The sequence below is a fragment of the Haliotis rubra genome, unplaced genomic scaffold (genome assembly GCF_003918875.1).
Source record: "Haliotis rubra isolate DU_JTF1 unplaced genomic scaffold, ASM391887v1 Scf102, whole genome shotgun sequence".
Taxonomy (NCBI): Eukaryota; Metazoa; Mollusca; class Gastropoda; order Lepetellida; family Haliotidae; genus Haliotis; species Haliotis rubra.
In genome coordinates, this window is record NW_025764915.1 from 1670236 (window position 1) to 1683295 (window position 13060).

General features: G+C 41.9%; 1 protein-coding gene and 4 non-coding genes across 7 annotated transcripts in view; 2 read left to right on the forward strand and 3 right to left on the reverse strand.

The window, feature by feature from the left end:
* Window positions 1-13060, forward strand: part of LOC124270357 (solute carrier family 4 member 11-like) — a 55959-nt gene that overhangs the window by 39362 nt on the left and 3537 nt on the right. For all 3 annotated transcript variants that reach the window (XM_046705398.1, XM_046705405.1, XM_046705413.1), the window contains 13 exons: window positions 2998-3121; window positions 3656-3865; window positions 4642-4726; window positions 4876-4998; window positions 7628-7741; window positions 8761-8893; window positions 9122-9195; window positions 9793-10057; window positions 10672-10778; window positions 11376-11544; window positions 11757-11930; window positions 12123-12318; window positions 12611-12780. In XM_046705398.1, the coding sequence (XP_046561354.1) occupies window positions 2998-3121; window positions 3656-3865; window positions 4642-4726; window positions 4876-4998; window positions 7628-7741; window positions 8761-8893; window positions 9122-9195; window positions 9793-10057; window positions 10672-10778; window positions 11376-11544; window positions 11757-11930; window positions 12123-12318; window positions 12611-12780 (1944 nt within the window). The remainder of the gene's footprint in view (window positions 1-2997; window positions 3122-3655; window positions 3866-4641; window positions 4727-4875; window positions 4999-7627; window positions 7742-8760; window positions 8894-9121; window positions 9196-9792; window positions 10058-10671; window positions 10779-11375; window positions 11545-11756; window positions 11931-12122; window positions 12319-12610; window positions 12781-13060) is intronic.
* Window positions 235-310, forward strand: Trnae-cuc. Its single transcript has one exon. It is a non-coding gene; the product is annotated as a tRNA-Glu (tRNA).
* Window positions 595-719, reverse strand: LOC124270709. Its single transcript, XR_006896865.1, has one exon. It is a non-coding gene; the product is annotated as a U11 spliceosomal RNA (small nuclear RNA).
* Window positions 1508-1632, reverse strand: LOC124270722. Its single transcript, XR_006896867.1, has one exon. It is a non-coding gene; the product is annotated as a U11 spliceosomal RNA (small nuclear RNA).
* LOC124270701 lies at window positions 2448-2572 on the reverse strand. The gene has a single exon (XR_006896863.1). It is a non-coding gene; the product is annotated as a U11 spliceosomal RNA (small nuclear RNA).

Genomic DNA, 13060 nt, shown 5'->3' on the forward strand with positions numbered 1-13060 from the left:
ATTTGGGTGCAGTTTTTGTTGTAAATTTCTTATATTTATACTTCTTTTGTTGCTTAATCAATCTGGATCCACACACTTGAATATAAGCAAACTGTCTTACAGGAGATTCGTCATCATCTTTAGTACTGTATTTACCAAAACATTTGTCCCATTCCAGTAAGTGCCCCTGACCAACATCTAGACCAATCGGTTAATAATGCTATGGCTTACTGATGTCAAAGCACAGTGGTGTGGAGCACAGTGGTGTAGTGGTTAGCATGCTGGCCTCTCACGCCAAAGGCCCGGGTTCGAATCCCGGTTGGGACAGCAAAATTTGTGACCTGGGCAAGGCACTTCATCCACATTGCACTCAGTCCACCCAGCTGTTTAAAATGGGTACCTGAGATGTAGATGTATGGACTTATACGGTCGCGTGAAGTGCTTAAGCGGCTTTGAAAGTACAATTCCGTCAGGGTAATAATGTACTGCCAGAGAGCAGCATGGTGTTGGATTCTAGGCAGAAATTTTTTTTATTATTATTAAAGCTGTAGCTGATGAAGAACGCATAGGTTCAGTTCCATGTAGTTTCTCCTTCTAATTTTCATTTGATTATATCAGGGCGCCAGGCAATATGAGCACTAGCTGCCACAACTTCTAAACATTATGCCTCCAAAATCTCTTGATTGCGATTCTGCTCCATGATAGCTCATGAAGTGCTAGTGACAGCAAAGGCCCTTTTACTGATTTACAGGGTTATTGTTTACAGATTGAAAACTGAATTTCATTACAGGTTGGCTTACAATATTTCCATCTTTGACATTACAGCAGTGTTTTAAATCCATTTCTGAAAATTGGTGCACTGAACCTTTTTGAAGATATTAATGTTAGTTGCATTCATTTTGTGCTTGTACCCATGATGATCTGGGTTAGAAGTTGTCTTCAGCAACCCATGCTTGTCGTAAGAGGTGTCAAACAGGGTCGGGGTGTCAGGCTTGCTCACTTGGTGGACACATGTCATCGTATCCCAGTTGTGTAGATCAATACCCATGCTGTTGATCACTGGATTGTCTGGTCTTGCCTCGATTATTTTCAGACTGCCCCCATATAGCTGGAATATTTGCTGAGTGTGATGTTAAATACCAACCAACCATTTTGTGTTTGTAATGTAGGAGGGATTTCGGCAATAGTATTGTATCAACGAACTTTGGCACAGTGGCTTGAATTTAGGCCGCAGTTTTAGTTGTAACTTTCTTATAGTTATACTTCTTTTGTTGCTTAATCAATCTGGAACTATACACTTGAATGTAACTAAGAAAAAATATCTTGCAGGAGATTCGTCATCAATTTTTTTTACCATATTTGCCAAATATATTCCCCATTCCAGTAGGTGCCCCTGACCAACATTAGGATCAATCTGTTAATAGTTTGTATAAACTAATGCTATAGCTTCTTGATGACAAGTTGTCTCTGCTGAACAACATAGGTTCAGTTTAAGTCGCTTCTCCTTCTAATTTTCATTTGATTATATCAGGGCGCCAGGCAATATGAGAACTAGCTGCCACAATTTCTAAACATTATGCCTCCAAAATCTCTTGATTGTGATTCTGCTCCATGATAGCTCATGAAGTGCTAGTGACAGCAAAGGCCCTTTTACTGATATACAGGGTTATTGTTTACAGATTGAAAACTGAATTTCATTACAGGTTGGCTTACAATATTTCCATCTTTGATATTACAGCAGTGTTTTAAATCCATTTCTGAAAATTGGTGCACTGAACCTTTTTGAACATGTAAATGGTGATTGCAGTCATTTTGTGCTTGTAATGGAGGAGTGATTTCAGCAGTAGTATCATGGCAATGAACTTTGGCACAGTGGCTTGAATTTGGGTGCAGTTTTTGTTGTAAATTTCTTATATTTATACTTCTTTTGTTGCTTAATCAATCTGGATCCACACACTTGAATATAAGCAAACTGTCTTACAGGAGATTCGTCATCATCTTTAGTACTGTATTTACCAAAACATTTGTTCCATTCCAGTAAGTGCCCCTGACCAACATCTAGACCAATCGGTTAATAATGCTATGGCTTACTGATGTCAAAGCACAGTGGTGTGGAGCACAGTGGTGTAGTGGTTAGCATGCTGGCCTCTCACGCCACAGGCCCGGGTTCGAATCCCGGTTGGGACAGCAAAATTTGTGACCTGGGCAAGGCACTTCGTCCACATTGCACTCAGTCCACCCAGCTGTTTAAAATGGGTACCTGAGATGTAGATGTATGGACTTATACGGTCGCGTGAAGTGCTTAAGCGGCTTTGAAAGTACAATTCCGTCAGGGTAATAATGTACTGCCAGAGAGCAGCATGGTGTTGGATTCTAGGCAGAAATATTATTATTAAAGCTGTAGCTGATGAAAAACGCATAGGTTCAGTTCCATGTAGTTTCTCCTTCTAATTTTCATTTGATTATATCAGGGCGCCAGGCAAAATGAGCACTAGCTGCCACAACTTCTAAACATTATGCCTCCAAAATCTCTTGATTGCGATTCTGCTCCATGATAGCTCATGAAGTGCTAGTGACAGCAAAGGCCCTTTTACTGATTTACAGGGTTATTGTTTACAGATTGAAAACTGAATTTCATTACAGGTTGGCTTACAATATTTCCATCTTTGATATTACAGCAGTGTTTTAAATCCATTTCTGAAAATTGGTGCACTGAACCTTTTGAACATGTTAATGTTAGTTGCATTCATTTTGTGCTTGTGAGTTATAATATTTTTATAGAAAGATTAGGCACAAATTATGTATTTTGTACTTTATCTGTCATGTTTTTAGTTTCCAAGGGAGATAATAATTTCTGAGCCACCATACCGAAGCATTCATAAAATATCTCTGATTATATTTTTTGTGTCCTGAAGAGTTTGTTTCGAATGAAATGCAGTTTGTGTTTTAACAGCTGAAGATCGTCACAAGATTTGTGTGAGAAGTTCTGTATAACTGTGTGAGAAATGTTTTTTTAAGGTGTGATGTGACATCCATAGCCAAACGGAAGGTTGTGATTGCACGCCTCCACACACCGGCCAATCTGGGGGCCAACTGCCAGGAGGTCACCTTCATCGTCCTCATCCTCACACCCACCAGAGAGGTAATGTCTATCTGACTGTTTAGGTCCTCCATCTGACACTGTAGGTCCTCCAGTTGACTGTGTAGGTCCTCCTTCTGACTGTGTAGGTCCACCTTCTGACTGTGTAGGTCCTCCTTCTGACTGTAGGTCCTCCAGTTGACTGTGTAGGTCCTCCTTCTGACTGTGTAGGTCCACCTTCTGACTGTGTAGGTCCTCCTTCTGACTGTAGGTCCTCCATCTGATTGTGTAAGTCCACCTTCTGACTGTGTAGGTCCTCCATCTGACACGGTAGGTCCTCCATTTGACTGTAGGTCCTCCTTCTGACTGTGTAGGTCCTCCTTCTGACTTTAGGTCCTCCTTCTGACTGTGTAGGTCCTCCTACTGCCTCTGTAGGTCCACCTTCTGCATGTGTAGGTCAGGACCAGGAAGTTTAGGACCATGTGGAATAATTTTCATCTGTGCAATATTTCATTGCATACTATAACAGCCATTGATATGTGAAATACTTCTCTTTACTCTTTTCCTGTATTAAATAATTGCCTCTCTCCCCTGCAGAAAACCACCAAAAATTACTTGGAGACTGGTCGGACATTTGCGACATTGTTCATGGACCTGGAGTTCCGTCACTCGCTGCTTAGCATTACTGATGAGGATGAGTTTATCCGCCTCCTACAAGCCAGAACGAAACAACTTGTGTTGGAGCAGGGCCACCCAGAACACAGGAAGTCTCTGCCTAACGTGTCCGTCTTTGATGTTGATGGGGAGGTAAAGGTTCACATGCTTCATATCAACTGTTAACTAGTTAAACATCAGGGGTGTAGCTTCCATTTAGAAAAACAGCCCGGGGCTTACACATGACTGTTGCTAAAAAGGTTTGGCAAGCCATCAATACTATCTAAATATACAGCTTGGCAACCTGTCGCTCTTACACGAAATAATTGGCTTGCTACGCGCCTGAACATATATCGATAGATTTCATATTCAGAGGACCCGTGAAGATCTAGGTTAGAATTGATCTTCAGTAACCCATGCTTTTCGTAATAAGCGACTAACGGGATCGAGTGTTTCAGGCTCGCTGACTTGGTTGGCACGTGTCATCTCATCCCAATTGTGTAGAACAATGCTTATGATGTCAGTCACTGGATTGTCTGGTCCAAACTAAATTATTTACAGATCACCGTAATATAGCTGAAATATTGCTTAGTGCAGCTTAAAACTAAACTCACTCACTCACTGACAGAGTCAGAGCGGAATGATTATTCTGAATGTTGTTGATAACTGAAAACTCTTACAGCTGTTTAATGTTACTTTCAAGAGGCAGGTGTTAGATAACTGGAGTTCTGAGCCCTGTTCCCAAGTCACCAAGTACCCAATACCTTATGTCATGAAAGCTTACCAGTGATTGTAGGCCACTGTACCCTGTCATGTGGTACAAGTATCGATACAAACACAGCCCACATCTAGAGTAACACTATATGAAACTAAGTGGAGTTATTTTCAACAAAACAAAGTTAGTGTGTACATCAACGTTTGTGTTTCAGTCCAAAGCCCGATGTCCCATTGGGCAAGGGCTTCTGGGAGATCTCAAAAGGAGGCTGCCTCATTACTGGTCGGACTACAAAGATGGTGAGACAACGCCATGCCTATTATGTGATGTCATATTGTGATTTAAACAGAGTTGTTTAGTCTGCAACTGTAATTGTATTTACAAAGTTTGTAACATGAAGTTTGACAGAAACAGATATCTTCTCTAACTGTTTTCTCTTTGCGTGGCAGTATCATAGGTCACAAGACCCCCCACAAAGTGTTGGCCACGACTCTGTTCCTCTACTTTGCCTGTGTGCTGCCCAACATCGCCTTTGGTATGCTCAACAGTGACAACACTCATGGTGCTATAGGTGAGTAATTCACTGGTCTGTCCAACACTCATGGTGCTATAGGTGAGTAATTCACTGGTCTGTCCAACACTCATGGTGCTATAGGTGAGTAATTCACTGGTCTGTCCAACACTCATGGTGCTATAGGTGAGTAATTCACTGGTCTGTCCAACACTCATGGTGCTATAGGTGAGTAATTCACTGGTCTGTCCATGGCGCTCATGGTGCTATGGGTGAGTAATTCACTGGTCTGTCCAACACTCATGGTGCTATAACACTCATGGTGAGTGAGTAATTCACTGGTCTGTCCAATGGTGCTATAGGTGAGTAATTCATGTCCAACACTCATGGTGCTATAGGTGAGTAATTCACTGGTCTGTCCAACACTCATGGTGCTATAGGTGAGTAATTCACTGGTCTGTCCAACACTCATGGTGCTATAGGTGAGTAATTCACTGGTCTGTCCAACACTCATGGTGCTATAGGTGAGTAATTCACTGGTCTGTCCAACACTCATGGTGCTATAGGTGAGTAATTCACTGGTCTGTCCAACACTCATGGTGCTATAGGTGAGTAATTCACTGGTCTGTCCAACACTCATGGTGCTATAGGTGAGTAATTCACTGGTCTGTCCAACACTCATGGTGCTATAGGTGAGTAATTCACTGGTCTGTCCAACACTCATGGTGCTATGGTCTGTCCAGGTGAGTAATTCACTGGTCTGTCCAACACTCATGGTGCTATAGGTGAGTAATTCACTGGTCTGTCCAACACTCATGGTGCTATAGGTGAGTAATTCACTGGTCTGTCCAACACTCATGGTGCTATAGGTGAGTAATTCACTGGTCTGTCCAACACTCATGGTGCTATAGGTGAGTAATTCACTGGTCTGTCCAACACTCATGGTGCTATAGGTGAGTAATTCACTGGTCTGTCCAACACTCATGGTGCTATAGGTGAGTAATTCACTGGTCTGTCCAACACTCATGGTGCTATAGGTGAGTAATTCACTGGTCTGTCCAACACTCATGGTGCTATAGGTGAGTAATTCACTGGTCTGTCCAACACTCATGGTGCTATAGGTGAGTAATTCACTGGTCTGTCCAACACTCATGGTGCTATAGGTGAGTAATTCACTGGTCTGTCCAACACTCATGGTGCTATAGGTGAGTAATTCACTGGTCTGTCCAACACTCATGGTGCTATAGGTGAGTAATTCACTGGTCTGTCCAACACTCATGATGGTGCTATAGGTGAGTAATTCACTGGTCTGTCCAACACTCATGGTGCTATAGGTGAGTAATTCACTGGTCTGTCCAACACTCATGGTGCTATAGGTGAGTAATTCACTGGTCTGTCCAACACTCATGGTGCTATGGGTGGGTCTGTCCAACACTCATGGTGCTATAGGTGAGTAATTCACTGGTCTGTCCAACACTCATGGTGCTATAGGTGAGTAATTCACTGGTCTGTCCAACACTCATGGTGCATAGGGTGAGTAATTCACTGGTCTGCTCCATCATGGTATAGGTGAGTAATTCACTGGTCTGTCCAACACTCATGGTGCTATAGGTGAGTAATTCACTGGTCTGTCCAACACTCATGGTGCTATAGGTGAGTAATTCACTGGTCTGTCCAACACTCATGGTGCTATAGGTGAGTAATTCACTGGTCTGTCCAACACTCATGGTGCTATAGGTGAGTCACTGGTCTTCACTGGTCTGTCCAACACTCATGGTGCTATAGGTGAGTAATTCACTGGTCTGTCCAACACTCATGGTGCTATAGGTGAGTAATTCACTGGTCTGTCCAACACTCATGGTGCTATAGGTGAGTAATTCACTGGTCTGTCCAACACTCATGGTGCTATAGGTGAGTAATTCACTGGTCTGTCCAACACTCATGGTGCTTTAGGTGAGTAATTCACTGGTCTGTCCAACACTCATGGTGCTATAGGTGAGTAATTCACTGGTCTGTCCAACACTCATGGTGCTATAGGTGAGTAATTCACTGGTCTGTCCAACACTCATGGTGCTATAGGTGAGTAATTCACTGGTCTGTCCAAAACACAGTCCTGTAGGCGAATAGGTCATGTACAACGTGCGGGACTGGCTTAGTTGTAAAAAAACCCAGAAAAACACACAGTGCTATGGGTATGTATACCCTTAAGAGTTGCTAATTTGTTTGTGAGCCATTTGGAGTCAACTTTGTGTGCAGACTCTTTCCGTGTTGTCACAACCCCTAGTGTACAGTACACAACCCTGTGCACTTAAAGAACCCACGAATCCGTTGGTATATGACCAGATGGTGGCCACATGAATACGTGCAAACACCTAGTTGCGGGTACAGCTATGTGCACTGAACTTGGACAAAGTACTGTAACTATGTGTCCCAGTCCACCCAGCTGTGACTGGGTACCTAGTTAGGATGAGAAAGCAGCAATAACTTGGTGCGCCTAGTGGCAGCAAGAGTTGTATACTCCACAGGGAGTTGAGATTGATAATATGATGTGCTGTTGAGCTTGACATCCAGTGATCGAGGGGAAAAAATACCAGCACCTTGAGCATGCACTAGTTGCGTGGCTGTGTGCACTATATAAATATCCTATAATAATAATAATTCCTGCAGACCTTTCATGTTTTGTTTGCAGGTGTCAAGAAGATCCTGTTTTCCCAATGTTTTGGTGGTGTGGTGTTTGCCGTGCTTGGGGGGCAGCCGCTCATTGTCCTCCTGACTACAGCTCCCCTTGCCCTCTACACCAAAAGTAAGACAACAGACTCTCTGTTCATGAACAAAACATCCTCTACACTAAAAGTAAGACAACAGACACTCTGTTAATGAACAAAACATCCTCTACACTAAAAGTAAGACAACAGACACTCTGTTCATGAACAAAACATCCTCTACACCAAAAGTAAGACAACAGACACTCTGTTAATGAACAAAACATCCTCTACACTAAAGTAAGACACTCTGTTCAGACAACAGACATTCTGTTCATGAACAAAACATCCTCTACACTAAAAGTAAGACAACAGACACTCTGTTCATGAACAAAACATCCTCTACACTAAAAGTAAGACAACAGACACTCTGTTAATGAACAAAACATCCTCTACACTAAAAGTAAGACAACAGACACTCTGTTAATGAACAAAACATCCTCTACACTAAAAGTAAGACAACAGACACTCTGTTAATGAACAAAACATCCTCTACACTAAAAGTAAGACAACAGACATTCTGTTCATGAACAAAACATCCTCTACACTAAAAGTAAGACAACAGACACTCTGTTCATGAACAAAACATCCTCTACACTAAAAGTAAGACAACAGACACTCTGTTAATGAACAAAACATCCTCTACACCAAAAGTAAGACAACAGACATTCTGTTCATGAACAAAACATCCTCTACACTAAAAGTATGTCAACAAAACATCCTAGCCTTGCAGAGTTATACAGTATGTTCCAATGTCAGGGATTTCAGTACAGTAAGAAAATGAGTTTTTTTAGTAATCATTTTGCAAAACTTCTGCTGACTTTTTTCAATGCAGATAAATGAGTAAATCTAACTTTTGGTATGTCATTTTGAGCAATCATTATGAAAACTAGCTTTTGTGAACAGGCAGTACTTTGAGTTACCATACTGGTCACAGCATAGATCGAATGTCACATAATATGTTGATGCAAATATATATATATATATATATATAACTTGTGAAAACTTGACACTTGTATCTTGTTTGAACTCATAATGTAGCTTGTGTATGTGTGTGTAGTTATTTACAGTATCTGTGAGGACTTTGACTTGGACTTCCATGCAATGTTTGCGGCCACTGGTCTATGGAATGCTTTCTTCCTCCTTCTGTACGCCTTCCTCAACACCAGCAAAATGATGCGCTGGTCATCAAGGTCAGTGGAGGGGAATTAAAATGTATAATGAAAAATATTTTAATTCTCAGGTTCCTCATTTTCTTGTAAAACAGTCTTGAAACATCTTGACCATTTTCTGAGAAACTATTCAGTATTCATCCTTAGTTTGAGAACTGCTTATTATGAATAGTGTTGATAAGTTGATGATGAACAACAGCCAGATATACGGTGGTGATGTTTTGTAACCAATGTGTTTACCTTGTCCAGGTCGACAGAGGAAATATTTTCTGTCTTCATCACATTTGCATTCTCAGCAGATGCTATCAAAGATACAATTAAAGGTGAGTTTACAGTTAAAACATATAACTGATCGTATAAATGTTTCAGCTACAGAACTGTGTTTACCACAGAAGTTGCTCTTGACACTTGGGTACAGTTGTTACAATGGTTCATTGTCTCCTACGATGTGGGATGACATAAATACTAAATGGATAGATAGGACTAGAATGGCTAATTTTAGTGGTTTTCAGGAAGCATTTTCTAGATTTAATTGTTCTGCAAGTCTTTGACCCAAGCTGAGTCTCTGAGTGATGTAGGTAAAGTTAAATATAATCTTGGGTCAAATATTACTTGTTAACATGAACCTGACATCAATAATGCCATTGCCTCTCTAGGGATGTGCTGATTCTCTGTTTCAATACTAGGCATGGCCACATGATTATGTGTGTTGGGTCAGCTGTGGATGTCTTAACCATTTACAATTGGCTTCAAAGGGAGATAACACTTGGGTGGCGCTCCTGCATTTTATACAACTGTCCATATATTCCTGTCTCTATACATATATCCATTTTCTGTAGAAAGGTATTTAATGGAGACTATATAACCTACTTACTGGCACTACTCACAGATACTCACTTATATATCTCCATTTCTTTTAGATTTTGATTCCAACTACCATGCAGAAGCTTGTAAAGTGAAACCGAATACCACAAACCTGTATAATACTACTAACGTGCCAACTGTGATAACTACGCCTACTACTGTCCTGACAACTGTTGTTAGTAATTTAACCAGTAATATCAACAGCAGTATCAGCGATGTGCACAAGGAGCATGCTTGTCTGAGGGAAAATAGTGTATTATTTTTGCTGCTAATGCTTGGTACTGTCTGGTGTGGCCTTACTCTTCTCAACTTCACAAAAACGTAAGTAAAACTGGAAGACGTGTCTTTTCCAGTGCTGCACAAAGAAGAGTGAGTGTGTGAGTGACCGAGTTACATTTAATGTTGCTTTTAACAGTATCCCTGTTTTATGACAGAGTGTCAGGTTAATGTTGTAATGAAAGGTCTTCCATGTCTACCACTAGGGTGAAACAGGGTGAAACAGGGTGAAACCCATCAGCATGTGTGGTGCTGACAAACCCACAAATGTAATCGGGTCAAACTGGGATTTGAAACTACAGTCAAATGTTTCTGACTGGCTAAAAGGAACTCTGCACAGCAATTTGTCGTGCCTTAGACAACTAGGCCCTCTATACTGAGAGTACATGCAAGAAAATCTACCAGCAATATATTGTGGTACATCACTACAGCATGTTTAAGATAATACATATTCTGTACAATGCTGATCTTTGTTTCAGATATGAAAATATATCCCTTAAAATGTTACTTACTGAAAATCAGCATCTGCCTCGCTAACAGTAAATGACTACATGTCTTGGTAGTTTAGTCCATTGTAGAGCAAATTAAGATTTTATAATTTATGAATGCCATTGCTCTTTGCACCTTGTTTATCTCCTTTCAACCATGTTCATCTCCAGGCCGTTCCTCAACGCCAACCGGCGGGAGATTCTAGCAGACTATGCTCTCCCAATCTCAGTGCTGCTGATGACCTTCTTTGGCTCCTATGTCTTCTCAGAGGTCAACTGTAAGTGGCACCGAATCACACGGTGATTGCACCAAGTTTAAACAAATACTGTCCAGTCTACTAACACACAGGTGACAAAGCAAGTGAAGTTCACCAATACATGCTGGGGAGATGATGGTTTATAGAGTAGCCATGCCCTGCAGCATGACTGCCGACAGTTTCTAGGGCTTGGGGATGACACATTTCATGGTGATGTGTCTTCTCATGCAAGTTATTATGTTGAAAATATACCTCTGTTCTCCAGCAGTAAATGGGTACCCGGTAGGATGAGATGGTAGTGTGACGTTCTATAGCCACGCAAGCAGTTCTATATACCCCGCTGGGAGCTGAGAACTCAAGTGTACACTGATCAACTGACTGTAGAATCTAGGGCTTTGAGCATGTTTTAAGGCCTGGATTTGGCTCATTATAGATATGCACATTATTATTTCAAGTAGAAACAGATATTTCAACCCACAGAAATCCAGAGAATGGGTTTCTCTGAAGCCCCTGCTGGGCTTCAGGTCCTGTCAAATCAACCATGGTTATGTATGTTTAATATAGTCAGTTTCTTGCAGTAAAATTAGACTGATTCTGATGGTGATTTTGATTTTTCAGTGGAACCCTTTGAGTATAACCCGTCTGAGCAAATGTTTGAGCTGGCCCACATAGAGAGTCTCCCGGTGGGAGCCATCTTTGCAGCAGCAGGTCTGGGCTTCAGCCTGTCACTTCTTTTCTTCATGGACCAGAACATTTCCAGCGCCCTTGTCAACACACCCAACAACAAGTAAGTCAAGATGTCACTCGCCCTGTTCAACATTACTGGGTTTATCTGTAACTGTAGGTTCTTCTCAGTTCAAAAGGATGACCAAAGCAACACTGTAAGACCTCTCTGAATGATTTGATGTCCTTTACTGTGATAAACCAAGAATGGAGTAATCAACCCAGTATCATCCACGTTTCTGCTGGTGTTGGTATTTACTTCCTAGTCTCTTTCAGGTTGAAGAAGGGTGCTGCCTACCACTGGGATCTGTTTGTGGTGGCCATCATCAACGCCTTCCTCTCCGTCTTCACCCTCCCCTGGGTGCACGCTGCCCTGCCCCACTCCCCTCTCCATGTGCGTGCCCTTGCTGATGTGGAGGAGAGGGTTGAACAGGGACACATTGCTCAGACGTAGGTAGACTTGACTCAAGTCTTTACATTGCATTGAAAATAAAATACATAGACAGACATAGACAATGGGCTTACAGTATAAACTGTGTCTTGTAACACATGATTGAGTGTCAGGTTTGATTGAGATAACTTGGTTTTATGCCACTACTGCAACAAAGTGTGGCCTGAACATAACTTGTTACTATTTTTCAGTGTTGTCCATGTGCGTGAGACGCGACTTACTGGGATTATATCCCACGTCATGATTGGTCTCTCGGTGTTGATGCTGCCACTTCCCTTGTCATATATTCCACGAGCCGTTCTGGATGGCCTCTTCCTGTTTGTGGCCATCTCTGCTCTCTATGGCAACCAGTTCTATGAGAGGATTCAGCTGCTGTTTACAGAACAGGTGTGCACATTTGTATTATTTTTTTTGCTTCAAAATTCTATTTAATTTTGCAAAACCATTCTCATTTTGGAGAACTTTAATACTCTCTGTGATACCTCTTTTGCAGAATCTTAAGTAACTCTATATTGCTAAATTGCCATTGTGCAGACAAAGTTCTGGTTCTACATGAGTGAAGGTTAATTGCTACCTTAACAACAGGAAATGGAACTTTGGACTTTGAGGTGTTAATGTGCTATACAGCCCCCATAAAACACGAACTGTTGTACAAGTGGTTTACACAATTGTGTTTCAGGCGGCGTACCCCCCGAACCACTACATCCGCCGTGTTCCCCAGCGCAAGATCCACACCTTCACAGGCATCCAGCTCATCCAGCTCTTCATCCTGTGTGTGTTCGGCTTCTCCCCCATAGCTTACATGAAGATGATCTTCCCCATACTTCTCATGTTCCTCATGCCTATCAGGTACGTCCTTCAATAAGCTCCAAGTGAGTTGTAGTGCCCCTCAGACTATTCAGTACTACCTTCAGGGGAGTCTCAGTACTCCTCAGACCGTTCAGTACTACCTTCAGGGGAGTCCATGTACCCCTCGGACATTTCAGTAACACCCTTCTGGTGAGTCACAGTTCCCCTCAGACCATTCAGTAGTACCCTTCAGGGGAGTCCATGTACCCCTCGGACCATTCAGTAAAACCCCTTCTGGTGAGTCACAGTACCCCTCAGACAGTAGTACCCTTCAGGGGGA